The sequence below is a fragment of the Panthera leo genome, chromosome B4, assembly GCF_018350215.1.
Source record: "Panthera leo isolate Ple1 chromosome B4, P.leo_Ple1_pat1.1, whole genome shotgun sequence".
Classification (NCBI taxonomy): domain Eukaryota; kingdom Metazoa; phylum Chordata; class Mammalia; order Carnivora; family Felidae; genus Panthera; species Panthera leo.
The window spans coordinates 99,750,563-99,768,911 of record NC_056685.1 but is presented as its reverse complement, the minus strand read 5'-3'; the positions used below and the strand labels follow the sequence as shown (position 1 = coordinate 99,768,911).

General features: G+C 37.8%; 1 protein-coding gene across 6 annotated transcripts in view; it reads right to left on the bottom strand.

Annotated features, from left to right (window-relative positions):
* ZDHHC17 (zinc finger DHHC-type palmitoyltransferase 17) overlaps positions 1 to 18,349 on the bottom strand; it is a 103,879-nt gene that overhangs the window by 79,042 nt on the left and 6,488 nt on the right. For 4 of the 6 annotated variants that reach the window (XM_042947233.1, XM_042947229.1, XM_042947228.1 and 1 more), the window contains exon 2: positions 2,415 to 2,510. The exons of the other annotated variants lie outside the window; for them this stretch is intronic. In XM_042947233.1, coding sequence (XP_042803167.1) covers positions 2,415 to 2,510 — 96 coding nt within the window. The remainder of the gene's footprint in view (positions 1 to 2,414; positions 2,511 to 18,349) is intronic. 6 annotated transcript variants of the gene reach the window in all.

Below are 18,349 nucleotides of genomic sequence, written 5' to 3'. Positions count from 1 at the left end.
GCCCCTCCCCCACTTGTGCTCCCCGCGAGAGCGCGCACGTGCACGCTCTCTCTCTCTCAAAAACAAACATTTAAATTTTTGTTTTAATTTTCAAACTTTCATCACATGCCAAATAAACTCTAAGGTGGTAAAGAAACAAACCAACAGAAATTACTCTTCTATTATTTTCAGATATTATCTTTTCTTACACTCCTTCATGCTGAGGGCTTGTTAAGCATCTATGTTGAGATGAGTAAGGAACAATGGGGCAGCTCTGATAAAATGTAAATCTACTTAAATAGTTCTAAAAAGGTCAACACTCCTAATTTTAAACAGTTTTACAGAATATTACATCCCATTCAAAGCTAGTATGTTGTAATTTTGTATTTAACAAAACTTGTTATGCATAGTCAGCTTCCTCAATATAACACAGCACCAAGATACAATTATGTTTATTTTATATGACAACAAAACACAGAGCATGTTTGGCCTGCTGTACATAAAGCACTATACAATGTACTGCAACCTCAGGCCAGAACATGGTAAGGGCAGTGCAAAGTTTAAGAGGGTGCCAAAAAATTCAGTCACCAAGAATAAAAGTGCCCAAGTGTCCACTGACAGATGAATAAAGATGTGGTATATATGTACAGTGGAATATTAGCCATAAAAAAGAATGAAATCTTCCCATTTGCAGCAACATGGATGGAGACAGGGTATAATGCTAAGTGAAATAAGTCAGAGAAAGAGAAATACCACGTGATTTCACTCATATGTAGTATTTAAGAAGCAAAGAAAGAGACAAACCAAAAAACAGGCTCTTAAGAACAAACTGATGGTTACGGAGGGGAGGTGGGTGAGGGGATGGGTGAAATGGGTCAAGGGGATTAAGAATACAATTATCATGAGCACTGAGAAATGCAGTAATTCCATTAGCAACAGCTTGGTGTAACAGAAAAAGTCCTTAACTGAGAGGCTACTGAATCCAAAGTCTGCCATTTTCTTATCTAGGCTACACCCAGTGAGGCAATTCACTACTGTAGGATTCAGGTCCCTTATTTGTAAAAAGAGAAGGATGAATACTCACTCTTCCTCTCCAGCTCTCCTACCTGAGCGCTTTCTCTCTCACTCTCTCTCAAAACAAAACAAACAAACAACAACAACAACAAACTTAAAAAAAAAAAGAGAAGGATGAATAAAATCAGGTCAGAGTTTCTCTGAGGTGCCTCAAGGACCAACAACAAGGTGTTAAAGAGCTTCATTACTCTCAATTCTTTAAACACAGCATTTTGTTATCTACCCTGCCTTTTAGATACTGAGGTTTTATATAAGATTTCTTTAATTCAAAAAACATTAGCAGCTTTTTAAAAAAAGTTTAAAAACTACTAGATTACAAGTCCTCCAGGATCCCTTCTAAGGCTAACACAGTGATTTTCTGTATTGGAGTAAAGAAATTATGCCATATGAAGATCCTTAAAGTACCTAGTTCGCAGCCAAAGGTTTTTACAACCCTGGTGTTGTTGAAGAGAACTGGAATGAGAAAGCACCTCCCCAATCTAATGCTGACGCAGTAGACAAGAATGAGAGGAGCTGGGAGAGCTCAGCTGCTGCACACTGCTGCAAAGAGAAATCAACATGACAGAACTGAAACTTACACAGCAGGTACAGGCAAATGCTGGCTTGTGTATCAAGATGATAGATGCCACAATACACGTTTATTCACATGTCCAGATGGAATATAACCAACTAACTAGTTACCAACTGTCTGTGTGCAATCTAGTTAACTTTTTTTAAATGCCAGACTTATTAAACCTTTAGGTGACATTCATTTTTAAAAGCGGCAGTGGGAGGGGGGACATCTGTGGGGGACATGAGGGTTTGTGAGATCGAGCCCCACGCCTGGCTCCATGCTGAAAGTGCGGAGCCTGCTTGAGATTCTCTCACCTCCTCTCTCTCTGCCCCTTCCCTGCTCATGTGCGCATGCACACTCTCTCAAAATAATCTTTTTTTCTTAAAAAAAAAAAAAAAACCAACTTAAAAAAATTAGCAGTCTCCAACATAAAGGCTAATATGCTTGATATAAAGATGCTAACAAATACAGCTAAGGATATAGTTTCCTTAATGGCAGACTCTCTCAAAACTCTCAAAACACTCTCTCAAACACTCAACACTCTCTCAAAACAATCTTTTTTTCTTAAAAAAAAAAAAAACTTAAAAAAAATTAGCAGTCTCCAACATAAAGGCTAATATGCTTGATATAAAGATGCTAACAAATACAGCCAAGGATATAGTTTCCTTAATGGCAGATGATACTGAAATGTGTCTGAAAATAACAGGGCCACACAGAGAATTCAGGGCAGCATGAATGAAAGCTTCCCAGGTCAGCCACACTCCCCATAAAAACATACAGATACCAATGTGAAAGAATGATGGTTCACCTGGTGAGAGAAGGATGCATCTTCCTGTTCTTGGGGAGTGTGTGCACTCCCTGGACTCTTCTGACTGTTCTGGACTCTCTGGCCATATACCAAGCTCTGAGAAAAGCATGAATAACATCACATTTGACAAAATAGGCAAAGGATATGAAGAGAATTCAAAGGGGGCAAAATACAATTGCTGGAGAGAGAGAAAGGGAGCAAGAGAGATGAAAAGATGCCATAATTCCAACCCCCACCCCCCTCCAAAAAGGGAGAAATCAATTTAACAGCATTCTAGGGTGTATACATGTTACCTACAAGGCACATGTTACCTGCCTGTCTTTGGTGCACAGCCCACATACACAGTGAATTAGCAAGCCAGCAGGGATTAAGTATATGCCTGTGACTTGCACTGTGTAAATGTCTGCTGTCAGGTATCATTCTAATAGGATAGACTCTGAATCAAGAAGTGAAATGTACTTAACTATATAATTTTGAGTCGCTCACATTTAATCCCATTAAATGTAGAGAGATAAAATTAGAGCACTATAAAGGGTTTCTGACAAGAACAAATAAAAGGAAAAAAGGTCTACGCACACTTGACTAACTTTTAAGTTCCAGCTAAAATTGACAAGCCAAACATGAGAACTTCTTAAAACCTGAGGTAGTGATGAATTAAATTCTATGGATACCATAAGGATTTTTTAAAAAGGAGTATCGGTTATATATAACAAAAAGACAGCACAAGAACAAAACAAATATAACCAAGGGAATAATGAATAAGGAAAACCAGTAGACATTACAAGATTGTAAAATGATTTTTAAATGTATTTAGGTAATAGTGCCAGCAGATGGCACTACACTCAAGACAACTCTTCCTAACTTTTTTTGCTGCACTCTTAACAGATGAGACAAAAATGATTTGATTATACAATGGAAAGATTTCGAATCAAGTTTTTTCAGTAAGCAACAGGTCCCATTTATTACATATTCTACTGTGGTCCTGGATCCCTGGCTAACACTACATGATAGTTGATTCTTTCTCTTTCTTTTCTTTTTTTTTTTTTTTTTTTTTTAACAATTGTTGCTTCTAATAAAGAATCCAATTTGACCCACAGGTTCTCTCATACTGTAGTAGTACCACCATCACCTCAATCCAAACTATCAAATTAATCTTGCTTGCTTCCAACAAACTTTAGAGTGGGAAACTGTTCCTCACCTAGCTTCTTTAAAAACTGGTTTTCAGGGGCAGCGAGGTGGCTCAGTCAGTTGAAGCGTCCAACTTCAGCTCAAGGTCATGATCTCACAGATTGTGGGTTCGAGCCCCTCATTGGGCTCAGGCTCTGTGCTGACAGCTCAGAGCCTGGAGCCTGCTTTGGATTCTGTGTCTCCCTCTCTCTCTGCCCCTTCCCCCCTCATGCGCTCACTCTCTCTCTCTCTCTCTCTCTCTCTCTCTCTCAATAATAAAACTAAATAAATAAACAAACAACTGGTTTTCACTTTATTTCCCTCTGGAATCCATATGTATACAAATATTTGTAACTATATACATATGTATATGGCATACTGTTTTTTTCTATCCACAGGCATTTGATGAATAGATGCCTGCATGTGTATTTTTCTCCCTTTCCTACCTTCTTAGAAATAAACTTTATTTTTAGGATTTTTATTCAGAAGTTTCAGATTTACAAATAATGCAAAGTTCTCATATTCTACACACCCAGTTTCCTCTAATATGAATACCTAGCATTAGTATGCCATATTTGTTACAATTAATGAACCAATATTAATATATTATTATTATTATTAACTGAAGTCTATATTTTAGTCAGATTTCCTTAGTTTTTACATAATATCCTTTTTCTCTTCCAGGATCCCATCTAAGATATCACATTACATTTAAGTTGTCATGGCTCCCTAGGCTTCTCTTGGCTTTAATAATTTCTCAGACTTTCCTTGTTTTTGATGATCTTGACAGTTTTGAGTAGTCAGGTATTTTACAGAATGACCCTCAACTGGGATTTGTCTGGATTTTTTTTCATTGTCAGACTAGAGTTATGTGTTTTTAGGAGAAAATGTTTTCTAATTTAACCTAATTTTTAAATTTTCTTTCAACACTACTGTACAATCCTTATTTGTCCAAATACTTTTATGTAGTCTGTAATTATAGTATTCATATTTTATATTCTTCCATTTTACATTTCTTCATACCATTACAGGTAGTTTTTATAAGTAATGCTTTTTACCACTACAAAATACTTAAACTGATATACTGAAACATTTCCTTGTCACTTGAACATTCAGGTTAATCTTACATTTCCTAACTAAACTCAGATGTTTTTTTCTTAGGCATTCCCTTCTTAGTCCTCCCCTAACATTCTCTTGACCTTTGGACTGTAAACTATAACAAGTCAAATTTCATATTTCACTAGAGATTCTCAATTTTATCTTCCAACTACAGGATTCGGACCAGCATTCTTTTAATATATCTCCTAGTTGGCCTGAAAATCTTATGGAAGTCACCTTCTCTCCTTCCTGCCTTTCACACCCACAGCCAACTCTTCTCACCAGTAGTCCAAGCTCAAGTGCTGGTCACACTTCCAATTTGGCTCCAGAAAACTATAGGGCAAACACAAAATGTCCTGTCTGTGGCAAATTCTGAGGAAGTACCTCTTAAGCACTGTAAGCTGTTTTGTTTGTTTTTTAAATGTGTGAGTCAAGTGCACGTGTACATTAGGTTTCAAATTTAATTACCAAATTGCAAATATCATGGCAAAGAAACACTGAAAAGCCTAAAAGAAGAAATTCACAAATCACATCTTCAATTGCGAACAAACAAAGGCACTCAGGTACCTAGCTCAGTAGTTAACAATCAGGAAGTTCTGAGCAAAATTACAGATTACACGTACAATTTATTTTTTAATTTTATTTTTTTAATTTACATCCAAATAAGTTAGCATATAGTGCAACAATGATTTCAGGAGTAGATTCCTTAATGTCCCGTACCCATTTAGCCCATCCCTCCTCTCACAACCCCTCCAGTAACCATCTGTTTGTTCTCCATATTTAAGAGTCTTTTATGGTTTGTCCCCCTCCCTGTTTTTATATTATTTTTGCTTCCTTCCCTTTTGTTCATCTGTTCTGTGTCTTAAAGTCCTAATATGAGTGAAGTCATATATTTTTCCTTCTCTGACTCACTAATTTTGCTTAGCATAATACCTTCTAGTTCCATCCATGTAGTTGCAAATGGCAAGATTTCATTCTTTTTGATTGCCGAGTAATACTCCATTGTATAAATATACCACATCTTCTTTATCCATTCATCCATTGATGGATATTTGGGCTCTTTCCATACATTGGCTACTGTTAATAATGTGCTATAAACATGGGGGTGCATGTGTCCCTTTGAAACAGCATACTCGTATCCCTTGTATAAATACCTAGTAGTGCAATTGCTAGGTTGTAGGGCAGTTCTATTTTTAATTTTTTGAGGAACTTCCATACTGTTTTCCAGAGTGGCTGCACCAGTTTGCATTCCCAACAGCAGCGCAAAAGGGTTCTTCTTTCTCCACATCCTCGCCAACATTTGTTGTTGCCTGTATTGTTAATGTTAGCCATTCTGACAGGTGTAAGGTGGTATCTCATTGTGGTTTTGATTTGTATTTTCCTGATGATGAGTGATGTCGAGCATTTTTTCCTGTGTCAGTTGGCCATCTGGATGTCTTCTTTGGAGAAGTGTCTATTCGTGTCTTTTGCCCATTTCTTCACTGGATTCTTTGTTTTTTGGGTGTTGAGTTTGATAAGTTTATAGATTTTAGATACTAACCCTTTATCTGATATGTCATTTGCAAATATCTTCTGCCATTCTGTCAGTTGCCTTTTAGTTTTGCTGACTGTTTCCTTCATTGTGCAGAAGATTTTTATTTTGATGAGGTCCCAATAGTTCATTTTTGCTTGTTTCCCTTGCCTCCGGAGATGTGTTGAATAAGAAGTTGCTGTGGCCAAGATCAAAGAGGTTTTTGCCTGCTTTCTCCTCACGGATTTTGATGGCTTCCTGTCTTACACTTAGGTCTTTCATCCATTTTGAGTTTATTTTCGTGTATGGTGTAAGAAAGTGGTCCAGGTTCATTCTTCTGCAGGTCGCTGTCCAGTTTTCCCAGCACCACTTGCTGAAGAGACTGTCTTTATTCCATTGGATATTCTTTCCTGCTTTGTCAAAGATTAGTTGGCCATACGTTTGTGGGTTCATTTCTGGGTTCTCTATTCTGTTACGTTGATCTGAGTGTCTGTTTTCGTGCCAATCAGATGTACAATTTTAAATTTTTCTTTTCAACGTTTTTTATTTATTTTTGGGACAGAGAGAGACAGAGCATGAACGGGGGAGGGTCAGAGAGAGAGGGAGACACAGAATCGGAAGCAGGCTCCAGGCTCCGAGCCATCAGCCCAGAGCCCGACGCGGGGCTCGAACTCCCGGACAGTGAGATGGTGACCTGGCTGAAGTCAGACGCTTAACCGACTGCGCCACCCAGGCGCCCCAGATGTACAATTTTAAAAGATCATCTAGGGGCACCTGGGTGGCTCAGTCGGCTAAGCATCCGACTTCGGCTCAGGTCACGATCTCGCGGTCCGTGAGTTCAAGCCCCGCATCGGGCTCTGGGCTGATGGCTCGGAGCCTGGAGCCTGCTTCCGATTCTGTGTCTCCCTCTCTCTCTGACCCTCCCCCGTTCATGCTCTGTCTCTCTCTGTCTCAAAAATAAATAAACTTAAAAAAATAAATTAAAAAAAATAAAAGATCTAATCATTTTTTTTTCCTCCTCACCACCTCCACAATACGTTTTTCCTCCTTCCTGTATGATTTACTAAAAGGCATTTCCAACTACCAAAATGTTCATACTAAATCTCATTCAATCTGGATTTAGTCTCCCAAAATTTCAGGTGTAATTACTATTTTTTTTAATGTTTATTTATTTTTGAGAGAGAGAGAGAGAGAGACAGAATGTGAGCAGGGGAGGGGCAGAGAGAAAGGGAGACACAGAATCTGAAGCAGGCTCCAGGCTCTGAGCTGTCAGCACAGAGCCTGATGCAGGGTTCAAACTCACAAACTGTAAGATCATGACCTGAGCCAAAGTCAGACGCTTAACCAACTGAGCCACCCAGGTGCACTTCAGGTGTAATTAATTAGCTACCAAGTCTTACTATTTTTCTCCAAACAAATTCATCAGTTCTTTTCTGTTATTGCCTCTATAATACCTTCTCAAATAGTCTGTCTACCTTGCTGTTCCAATCACTCCCCTGTTTAAAATCTATAATCATGTATATAGGGGTAAAACGGTAACATTTCAGTAATCATGCAAAATTGCATGAATTGGCCCCAACTTCTTCCAGCTTTGGTATCCACCATTTCCTTCCAAGCATCCTACATGTTTTTGTTTGTTTAAATGTTTATTTATTTTTGAGAGAGAGAGAGAGCAGAGCAGGAGAGGGGCAGAGACAGGGAGACACAGGATCCCAAGCGGGCTCTGAGGTGACAGCAGAGAGCCTGTGAGATCATGACCTGAGCAGAAGTCTGATACTCAACCAACTGAGCCACCCAGGCACACCAGCATCCTGTATGTTTAACAGCCATTCCAAGGTTTTGTATATTGAAAACCTCAGTGTCCTTTTGCTCATGTTAGCTATTCCACTTAGAAGGCACACCCCATCTCAGGTCTAGCAAACTTTTACAAATCCTTCAATTCACAATTCAAATGTCATTACAACATTCCTTGTTTCCCTGAGGCAGAGTTAGTGATCCAGTTTTCTGTGTTCTGCAAACAATAATTACAGTACTGTGTGATGGTGTGTTAGTTTCCCATTGCAGGTGTAATAGGTTACCACAAACTTAGTGGCTTAAACCAACACAAATATATGATCTTATAGTTCTGGAGATCAGAAGTCCAAAATCAAACATCAGTATCACAGGTGTCAACAGAGCCATGCTCCCTGAAGAGGTACTAAGGTAGAAGCTATTCTTTGCCTCTTCCAGCTCTGGTGACTTCTGGCACTCCCTGGGTTGTAGCAATATCACTCCAATTTCAGGCCAGCATCTCCGAATCTCTCCAGTCTGCTTCATATAGCCTTCTGCATGCGTGTGTGTTCAAATCTCCTTCTGCCTCCCTTTTATAAGGATACATGTGACTATAATCAGAGTCTGCCTGGATATCTAAGATAACTTCCCCATCTAAAGACCCTTTATTTAATTATCCCTAGAAGCTCTTTTCCCTTCATAAAGTAACAGAGGTTCCAGGGATTAAGACTTGATATCTTTGGAGGGCCATCATTCTGCTTACCATAGGACAGAGGCAAGTTCATATTACATAAACTGGTGCTATCTGTAGTTTTCTCTTGGCTATCAAATACCCTCAATCATCGGTGATAATGTGTCTCTCTCCTGTGGAGCATTTTGAGATTTCTGAAATTCACCCCATGAGGACAAACAGTAACTCTTAACCAAACTTTGGTCAGGGTCCTCTGAGCCCTCTTCTCAACTAGGTCTCGCCCTTATTCCCCATAACTTTACTAGGACTGCACAGTTTAGCTTTCAGAAAGAATTCTGTTAAGTTAGTTTAGCAAGAATCCCCCTACCCTTGATGTCTCCTTTTAGTATTCCCATCCACTGAGCCCCTCATTCTGTTATAAATCCCCAATTGTCCCTGCTGTATTCAGAACTGAGCCCAGTTCTATACTGAGGGGCTTCTTTCCTCCCTATTGTAAGAGTTCCCGAATGAAATTCATTTTTCCCATTCTAACTATTGTCCAGCTCTGGTTTTCTCTGACAGAACCTCCCTCTGTAACATTTTCTGGTATAAAATAGGCATTCTCTAGCTCATTTCTAAAACTCCTCCTCAGCTCTTATGCTAGTGGTATAACCCTGGGGTTGCTTATGCCAAGCAGAAAACTTTCTTTTGGTAAGTTTATTTCATGATGGCTCTAGCCTATCTAGCCTCTAAAGTGTTTGCCTGGTCCAAAGGAAATACTCTTAACATCACTGCACACACAGAGGAAGCCCTGTCTCTGGCTCTTCCACTGCAAGGCTATTTTATGTATCCCTTACCTTTATACTTCACCAGGAAAGCAGCGGCAGCCCCCCATCTCTGGGCCTTCAAAAACTCCAGGGGACCCAAATCACACTTTTCCATGAATTCTTTAACAAGACAGCATCCCAAGAGAAGCCTAACTATTTTTTGCAACCCAGCAGACATCCAGCTATAGACACATTTTCCCTCCTGAAAAGTGCCCGTCTTTCAAAGAAATTGTTTGCAACCTACAAAGGACAATAAAAACACTACATCACTCCATTTTGCCTTGATAACTCTTCAAAGAGCCCTTCTTCCCAGTAAAGTCTCTATTTTGTATAAGCTGGAGGTAATAGAGTTCCAGGACAAATCATGGCCACTTCCCATCAAGTTCAGCATCTCTGTTTACACTACAGGGATCTTTTGTCAGCTATTGTCCTCAGCTTTGAGCTCCAGGAAACATGCTTAGATGACAAGAAGAGTTTCACTTAATATCTTATTATATACAAATACATCATAAAGCATTTATCCTTTCATACCTAGTACTTTTCACTTAACATCACGTTTCTTAGATTTTTCTGTGCTGATAGATGTTGTTCTAGTTTATTCAATGCAACTGCTACATGGTACTTGATTAGATGAATAAATAACATACATTTCCCTGAGACTTTTTGCCGTTATAAACCATGAACAATCTTACACAGAGCTTACCTGTAAAAGTTTCTCTGTGGTAAATACCTAGTAGTACAACTTCTGGATAAAAGGACTTTGAGTATCTTCAACTTCATTAAATTACTTTCTAAGGTGGTAGTACCAGTTTATACTCTCACTAGCAATGCAGTTTTCCTTTCACTATACTTGGATTTACCAAACTTAATTTTTAGGAAATCCGATGGGTACCAAACTTATACCTTGTTTTGATCTGCATTTCCCTGAATCAAAGTGAAGAAAGTTTATCCAGGAGAAATCAACTGTATCAATGGAAATGAGAAGTCAAGAAGGATAAGGGCCTCATGCTGACCAGTGGATTTAGCAACATAGATGCTGCTTTACTTTGACAAGGTAGAGCATATGCCAGGCTGGACTGATTAAAGATAAGATGGGAAGGAAAGGAACTGGGAACAGCAAATATAAGCAACTTTTCTGAGGAGTTCTGCTATAAATAAAAGCAAAGAAATAGGGCAGAAGACAGAAGGTAAGTGGGATAAAAAGAAAATATGGTTTTGGTTTGGGGATTTTTTTAGGATGGGAGAAATTATCACTAGTACATATAATCTGATAAAGCTAAAAACTGATGAAGTAGGAGTATGAGAACTGCTGGAGAGACGCCATAAGTCAGCCTGAGAGGATAGAAATCAGTGTAACTGAACATATACAGTACTTTTATGCTGAAAACCACAAAACACTGATGAAAGAAATCAAAGATCTAAATAAACAGACATACCATATTCATGGATTGGAAGACCTAACATGGTAAAGATGCCAATTCTCCCCACATTGATACATGGGTTTAATGCAATTCCTATCAAAATCCTAGCAAAAATTTTTGTAGATGTAGACAAGGTTATTCTAAAATTTATATAGGAAGGCAAAATAGCTAAAATAATTCTGAAAAAAGATTAACAAAGTAAGAAAGCAGTGACTCAATTTCAAGACCTATTATATAGCTACAGTAATCAAGATGGTATAGTGCTGGCTGAGGGATAGATATATAGATCAATAAAGCTGAACACAGAACCCAGAAATAAACACACACAAATACGTTCAACTGATTTCTGACAACAATGTAAAAGTAATTCAGTGGAAGAAAGGTAAGCTTTTCAACAACGGGTATTGAAGCAGCTGGACCTTTACAGGCAAAAAAAAAAAAAAAAACCACAAAAACAAACAAAAACAAAAACAAAAACCCTCAACCTAATTCTCACACTTTATGCAAAAAAAAAAAAAAAAAAAAAAAAAAAAAACCAAACTCAAAACTGATCCTGAACTTCAATATTTCAATGAAACTATAAACTGTAAACAAGAAAAAGAAAGTCTTTGAGATCTATGGCTAGGCAAGGAGAATCTTAGACTTGACAGAAAAAAATACAGCCCATAAAAGTAAAAATGTATAAACTGGATCTCATCAAAATTTGAACTTATCCTCGAGGGGTGCCTGGGTGGCTCAGTCGGTTAAGCGGCCAACTTCAGCCTAGGTCACGATCTCGCGGTCCGTGAGTTCGAGCCCTGCGTCGGGCTCTGTGCTAACAGCTTGGAGCCTGGAGCCTGTTTCAGATTCTGTGTCTCCCTCTCTCTCTGCTCCTCCCCTGTTCATGCTCTGTCTCTCTGTCTCAAAAATAAATAAACGTTAAAAAAAAAAAAAAAATTAAAAAAAAAAATTTGAACTTATCCTCTAATAAAGACCCTGTTGAGGTTGAAAAGACAAGTTATTGACTGGGAGAAAATATCTGCAAACTAAGACAAAGAACTAGTGTCTAATATACATACTAAAAACTCTCAAAACTCACCAGTAAAATAAAGAATCAATTGAAAAAAAACTGGCACAAGACATTGTTATGGGCTGAACTGTGTCACCCCAAAATCAATTTGTTGAAGCCTAGCTGCCAGTACCTCAGAATGTTACTGTATTTGGAGCAGGCCCTTTAAAGAAGGAATTAAGTTTAAATGAGGTCATGAGGGTGGGCCCTAATCCAATCTAACTGGTGTCCTTAAAGGAAGAGGATATCTGGACACAGACACCAGGGGCACTGTGAGCACAGAGGAAAAACCATGTGAGGACACAGCAAGAGAGCAGCCATCTAAAAGCTAAAGAGTGGGACCTCAGGAAAAAACAAACCTACTAACACCTTGATGTTGGACTTCCAGTCTCAAGAACTATGAGAAAATAAATTTCCATTATTTAAGCTACCTTGTGTGTGGTGTTTGTATGCCCTAGCAAACAAAGAGGATATGAAGATTTCACCCAAGAGGATATAAAGACATATTTCACCCAAGAGGATATAAAGATGGCAAATAAGCACATGTAAACATAGTTGGCATCATGTGCCATTAGGGAAATGCAAATTAACACCACAATGACTTATAATCATATACGTATTAAAATGGGCTACAATCATTAAGTGTCAACACCAAATGCTGGTGAGGATACAGAGATCAGATCACTCACACACTGCTGGTTGTGTACAGTCACTATGGAAACCAGCTTGACAGTTTCCTAAAAACACTGACATAAAACTACCATATAACCCAGTAATTGCACTTCCGGGCATTTATCCCAGAGAAATGAAAACTTATGTTTACACAGGACCTGCACACAAATGGTTAACGTAGCTTTATTTATAATAACCAAAACCTGTAAACAACCCAGATATCTTTCAATAGGTAAATGATTAAACAAACTGTAGTATATCCATATACTACCCAGTAATAACAAGGAACAAACTGATGATGTCCGCTACAACCAGATCAATCTCCAGAGTATTATGCTGATTGAAAAAAGCCACGCCCAAAAGGTTACAAACAATTATGATTCCATTTAAATAACATTCTTAAAATTACAAAAACTACAGAAATGGATACTAGATTAGCATGATATACAAAGGCAATACAAAGGATCTTTCTGGTGATGGAAATGTTCTATATCTTCAGTGATACAATATCAATCTCCCAGTTGTGATATTACTCTATAATTCTACAAGGTGTTACCATTGGGAGAACCTGGGTAATGGGTACACAAGATCTCTCTGCACTTTTTCTTACAACTGCATGTGAATCTAAATGATCTCAAAATAAAAAGTTTAAGTTAAAGAAAAATTATCAACTTAAAATTTTTTAATTTATGCAATTTATCATAAATAAAATATACCTCAACAAAAATGGCTCTGCAGTAAAAAAATATATTTTTAAAAAACATACACATGGTTAAAAAATCATCCAGGGGCACCCAGGTGGCTCAGTCGGTTAACTGTTTGACTCTTGATTTCAGCTCAGGTCATGGTTCATGGGTTCAAACCCCGCATCAGGCTCTGCACTGACAGTGTAGAGCCTGCTCAGGATTCTCTTTCTCTCCCTGTCTCTCTGCCCCTCCCTTGCTCTCTCTCCCTCTCTCTCTCTCTCTCTCTCAAAATAAATAAATAAACTTTTAAAAAATTTTAAAGAAAGAAGATTTTCAGGGCACCTGGGTGGCTCAGTCAGTTTAGCCTCCGACTCTGGCTCAGGTCACAATCTCGCAGTTTGTGGGTTTGAGCCCCTGTCCAGCTCTATCCTGACAACTCAGAGCCTGGAGCCTGCTTCGGATGCTATGTCTCCCTCTCTGTCTGCCCCTCTTCCACTCATGCTTGTCTCTCTCTCTCTCTCTCTCTCAAAAATGAATATAAAAAAAATTTTTTAATTGAAAATGATTCTCTCTCCCTCGCTTTTTGCCCCTCCCCCACTTGTGCACCCGTCTCTCTCAAAAAAACAAAAGCAAACAAACAAAAAACCCATCCAGACCAGTGTTGTGCAATAGAGCTTTCTGCAATTATGCACGTATTCTACATTTCTGTGCTGTCTCAAACAGTAGCTGCTGACCACACATAGCTAATAAACACTTGGAACTTGACTAATGTGACTGAAAAGCTGAACTTTTTATTATTTTCATTCTAATTAGTTTAAATTTAAATTGCCACATGTCATTGGTGGTAGCTACCACATTAACAAGGCAGGTCTAGGAGAAACCAAGATGACAGAACAGCATGGAAGTTTTTTTGTGTGTATCACATCCATGAAATACAGCCAGATCAACACTAAACCATCCTGCACACCTAGAAAACTGATTTGAGGATTAACATAATAATCTGCACAACCTGAACCACAGAACTCAGCAGGCTGTGTCTGTGTTTATAATATACACTTTAACTTCCCTGTTTATAGTCAAATAATATTATAAAACTGCATTAAATATAAGAACTTTAAAAAAAAAGGCAGGTCTAGATATTACAAAGAATGGTAAAAATAATTATATGCTAAGATGGAACTATGTCCTAAGTGTATTAAGAAAAAATGCATCGGTTATATACTTTACCTTCTACTGTACACCTTCTATACTCCTTAAATTTTTAACAACAATCATGTGCCATGGTTCTTAAAAGCCAAAAACCCATACTGGAATTTAAATTTCTGATACCTTGAAAATTCACACATATTATTCAACAATATAGAATAAATCAGATGTTAGGATGACAGTTCAGAAAGGTTTAAGTTTTTATTTGGTCTGCTATCTTATAGTGCTAGATTCTAGTTTGTCAATTTTTTCCCCCCAAGTGTGACTTTTTTTTGGATTTGGTTATATTCAACTATCCACAGAAAAAAAGAAGACAAGGAAAAAACAAGTTTAGAAAATGGAAACTTATGAAATCAACTTAATTAACTTCTTACACAAAGAGTTGAAAGATCTTGGATATTCGTATTGAGTGTTCAATCAGAAAGGAAAATTCCCTTAGAAAGAATGTCTACAGTTTATTCATGACCATAGTCACAGAATTGCAAATGGAGAGTAGTGAATATTTATAATTACAATGAAGGGTGATAACACAAATGATAGTGTGACTCTTCAAAAAGTTTTACACCGGAGGTGCCTAGACTCAAGCCAGCACTTGTCCTCTCATCAGCTACTACCACAGATTTAATGCTAAGAATACTTATCTCCAACCCCTCCAAAGCCTCCCCTGATCCATACCTAGGGTTATTTCATTTCCTTTCAAGGGATTTTATTAATGAAAACATATGTTCCCTTATGAGTTTAGACTAAGCAGAAGAAAGAAAAAAATAAGTTGAGTTAACAAAAATTTTGAAGCAGTGTTTTTACAAAAATCTAGTTTTAGGATTTCAAGTCAATTATTCAAAAAAGTAACCTTACAGCAACTGCCAAAACGGAGTCCTCCCCTAACTTCTTTAATAACAAAAGCTGATAGTAACTCTGATAGTTTTTCTATTATATAATCAAAACTAATTTGTGTTTTGGCCTATTAAATTATATGGCAGAGTATATACGAGGATTATGAATTTGGAGTCAGAGTTTAGATTCTAATATAAACTCTGCCAACTGCTAATGATGTGAACTTGAATAAATTACCTCACCTCTCTGACTCTGCTTCCTAATCTATAAACAGTTCAATAATACCTACTTTTCAGAACTGTAAAAAGTAAATGAGCAGTACACAGAAATAACCAAAATGTCCTTCGGTAGGTGAATAAACAAACTATGGTATATCCAGAAAATGAAACAGTATTCAGCATTAAAAAAGAAATGAGTTGTCAAGTCATGAAAAAACATGGAGGAAACTAAAATGCTATTACTAAGTAAAGAAGCCAGCCTGAAAAGGCTACATACTGCATGATTCCAACTACGTGGCTTTACAGTAACAGCAAAACTATGAAAACAGTTAAAATATCAGTGATTGCCAGTTAGCAGGAAGGGAGGGATGAACAGGTGGAGCACAGAGGATTTTTAGGGCAGTGCAGCTATTCCATATACTACTGTAATAGTGGATGCATTATACATTTGTCAAAACCCATAGAATTTATGCCAAAAGTGAACCCTAAGGTAAACTATGGCCTTTCGGTGATGATGATGTATCAATGTAGGCTCATAAATATAACAAATGTAACTCTGATGCAGGATATTGATGGGGAGGGTGGTACAGGTGTGTGGGCAGCCAGTATATGGGAAATCTCTGTACTTCCTGCTCAATTATGCTGTGAACTCAAAACTAGTCTAAAAAATAAAGTCTATTAAAAAAAACTTTTAAGAATTTTTGAAAAGTAAATGAGGGCATCTGTAATCCCGGGGCATTGCTAACCAGTGCCTTGGCAAATAATAATATTCAATCAACGCTATGACTGTATTATCACTATCACACTGTGCTGCACTTTTAAAAAGGAGCAACTAAATTCAAACAGTAAGCCTGGATTCAAATTCAGTACTGCCACTTACCAGCAAGTTACTTACCCTCTCTCTGCCTCTATTTCCTCATTTATAAAATAGGTATGAAAAAATGTACGAATTAAATGAATGAATATATATGCAGAACTGTTTCAGGATAGTGACTAGTTCATGGTTATAATTTGATAAATGTTAGCAATTACCATTATTGTGATCTATCAAACCAAAGAGATAACATGAATAGCAATAAGTACAATGCCTCATATATTAAATGTCAAGGTACCCTCCTTCCTCCTCCTGGAGTAAAAGTTTTCCCACATATCAAGTATGTATCACTGAACGGGGAACAAAATATGAGAGTTTATAAGATAAGAATCATCTCTGGAACTTTTTCAAAATATGCATACCACAAACCCACATACTAAATTGGAAACTGTGAGAGGTGTGCATGGAAATAAGTGTATTCTAACAAAATTCTCAGTAAGATTCTAATACACACACACACACACACACACACACACTCATATTCTTACTTCACCTAACCCATCTCCCACACAAATCCAGTTGTGATAAAGTTACTGAATACCAGTGATTAATGGGATTCAATGCACTGAAATCTGTATTTTAATGTAAGTTTCTTGGAGTACCTATGTATTGCCCAGATAAGGGACAAATATAGCCCTGGCAAATTTAGCCCACAGGTCAAATCTGGCCCATCACCTGATTTTACATATAAAGTTTTATTGGAACACAGCACATCCAATCATTTCCATATTGTCTTTGGCTGCTCTCATATGACCACCACAGAACTGAGTAGTTGCCAAAGAGACTCATATGGCCCACAAACTTGAAAACATTTACTATCTGGAAACTTTATAGAAAGTTTCCCAACCCCTGGTCTAGGTTATTTGTTATTCAGTAACCCAACTAGAACATTTGGCATTAAGAATGAGTTCAATGTTATTACAACATCTCTTAAAGCATAACAACAACAACAACAACAACAACAACAACAACAAAACTGGATGGCTGGAAACAAAGCAAACAAAAAGTTCTTTAAATTAAAAGTATAGAGGACAGAAATAATTTCACATGCTAGCATTCCTTAAGGAAACTGTTCTTCCCCCAGATCCAACCAAAAGATCTTAGCAAATAACAGGCCCTATCTCATGGCTATAAGAATGGAAAAAAAACCTAAATCAGGAAAACCCAATTCCAATGTGGAAAAGGGAAAACATGCAGTCCCCCTCTAATGGTTGGCTGATATTTGAGACATATGGCAAAAAAAAAAAAAAAAAAAAAGTCCACATCCATATCACCACTACAGAGAAGAAGCTGTCCTACATTAGGAGAAAATAGAGCTGAAAGGCAGAGATGAGGATAGAGGAAAAACAGTCTTGTTGACATTCTTGGCTCAGATTCCAGGGATCCTTGAGTCTCTTGCTATCCTAAGTTAGAATTATAGGAATCAGTAACTTCCTTTTTGCCCAAGTAAGTTTTAAAAGGATTGGAGACATGGGGCTCCTGGATGGCTCAGTCGGTTAAGCTTCTAACATCAGCCAGGTCACGATCTCATGGTTTATGAGTTCGATGGTTTATGAGTTCGAGCCCCACGTTGGGCTCTGTGCTGACAGCTCCGAGCCTAGAGCCTACTTCAGATTCTGTGTCTCCCTCTCTCTCTCTACCCCTCCCCCACTCACACTTGCTCTCTCTCAAAAAATGAATAAACGTTTTTAAAAAGAATTTTTAAAGGGTTGGAGACATTTGCAACTCAAGGATTCTTACACAACAAATAACTTCTCTTTTCAGTGAAGGACTTATTTATTTGTTTATCAATCATAAGAACAGGGATAGGTTTGTTCATCCCTCATTAAATCCTTCATAAATTAACAAATGTTGGTAATCCAAAAAGTCATTTTTAAAAATTCACAATGGTAAGGGTGCCTGGGTGGCTCAGTCGGTTGAGCGTCCAACTTTGG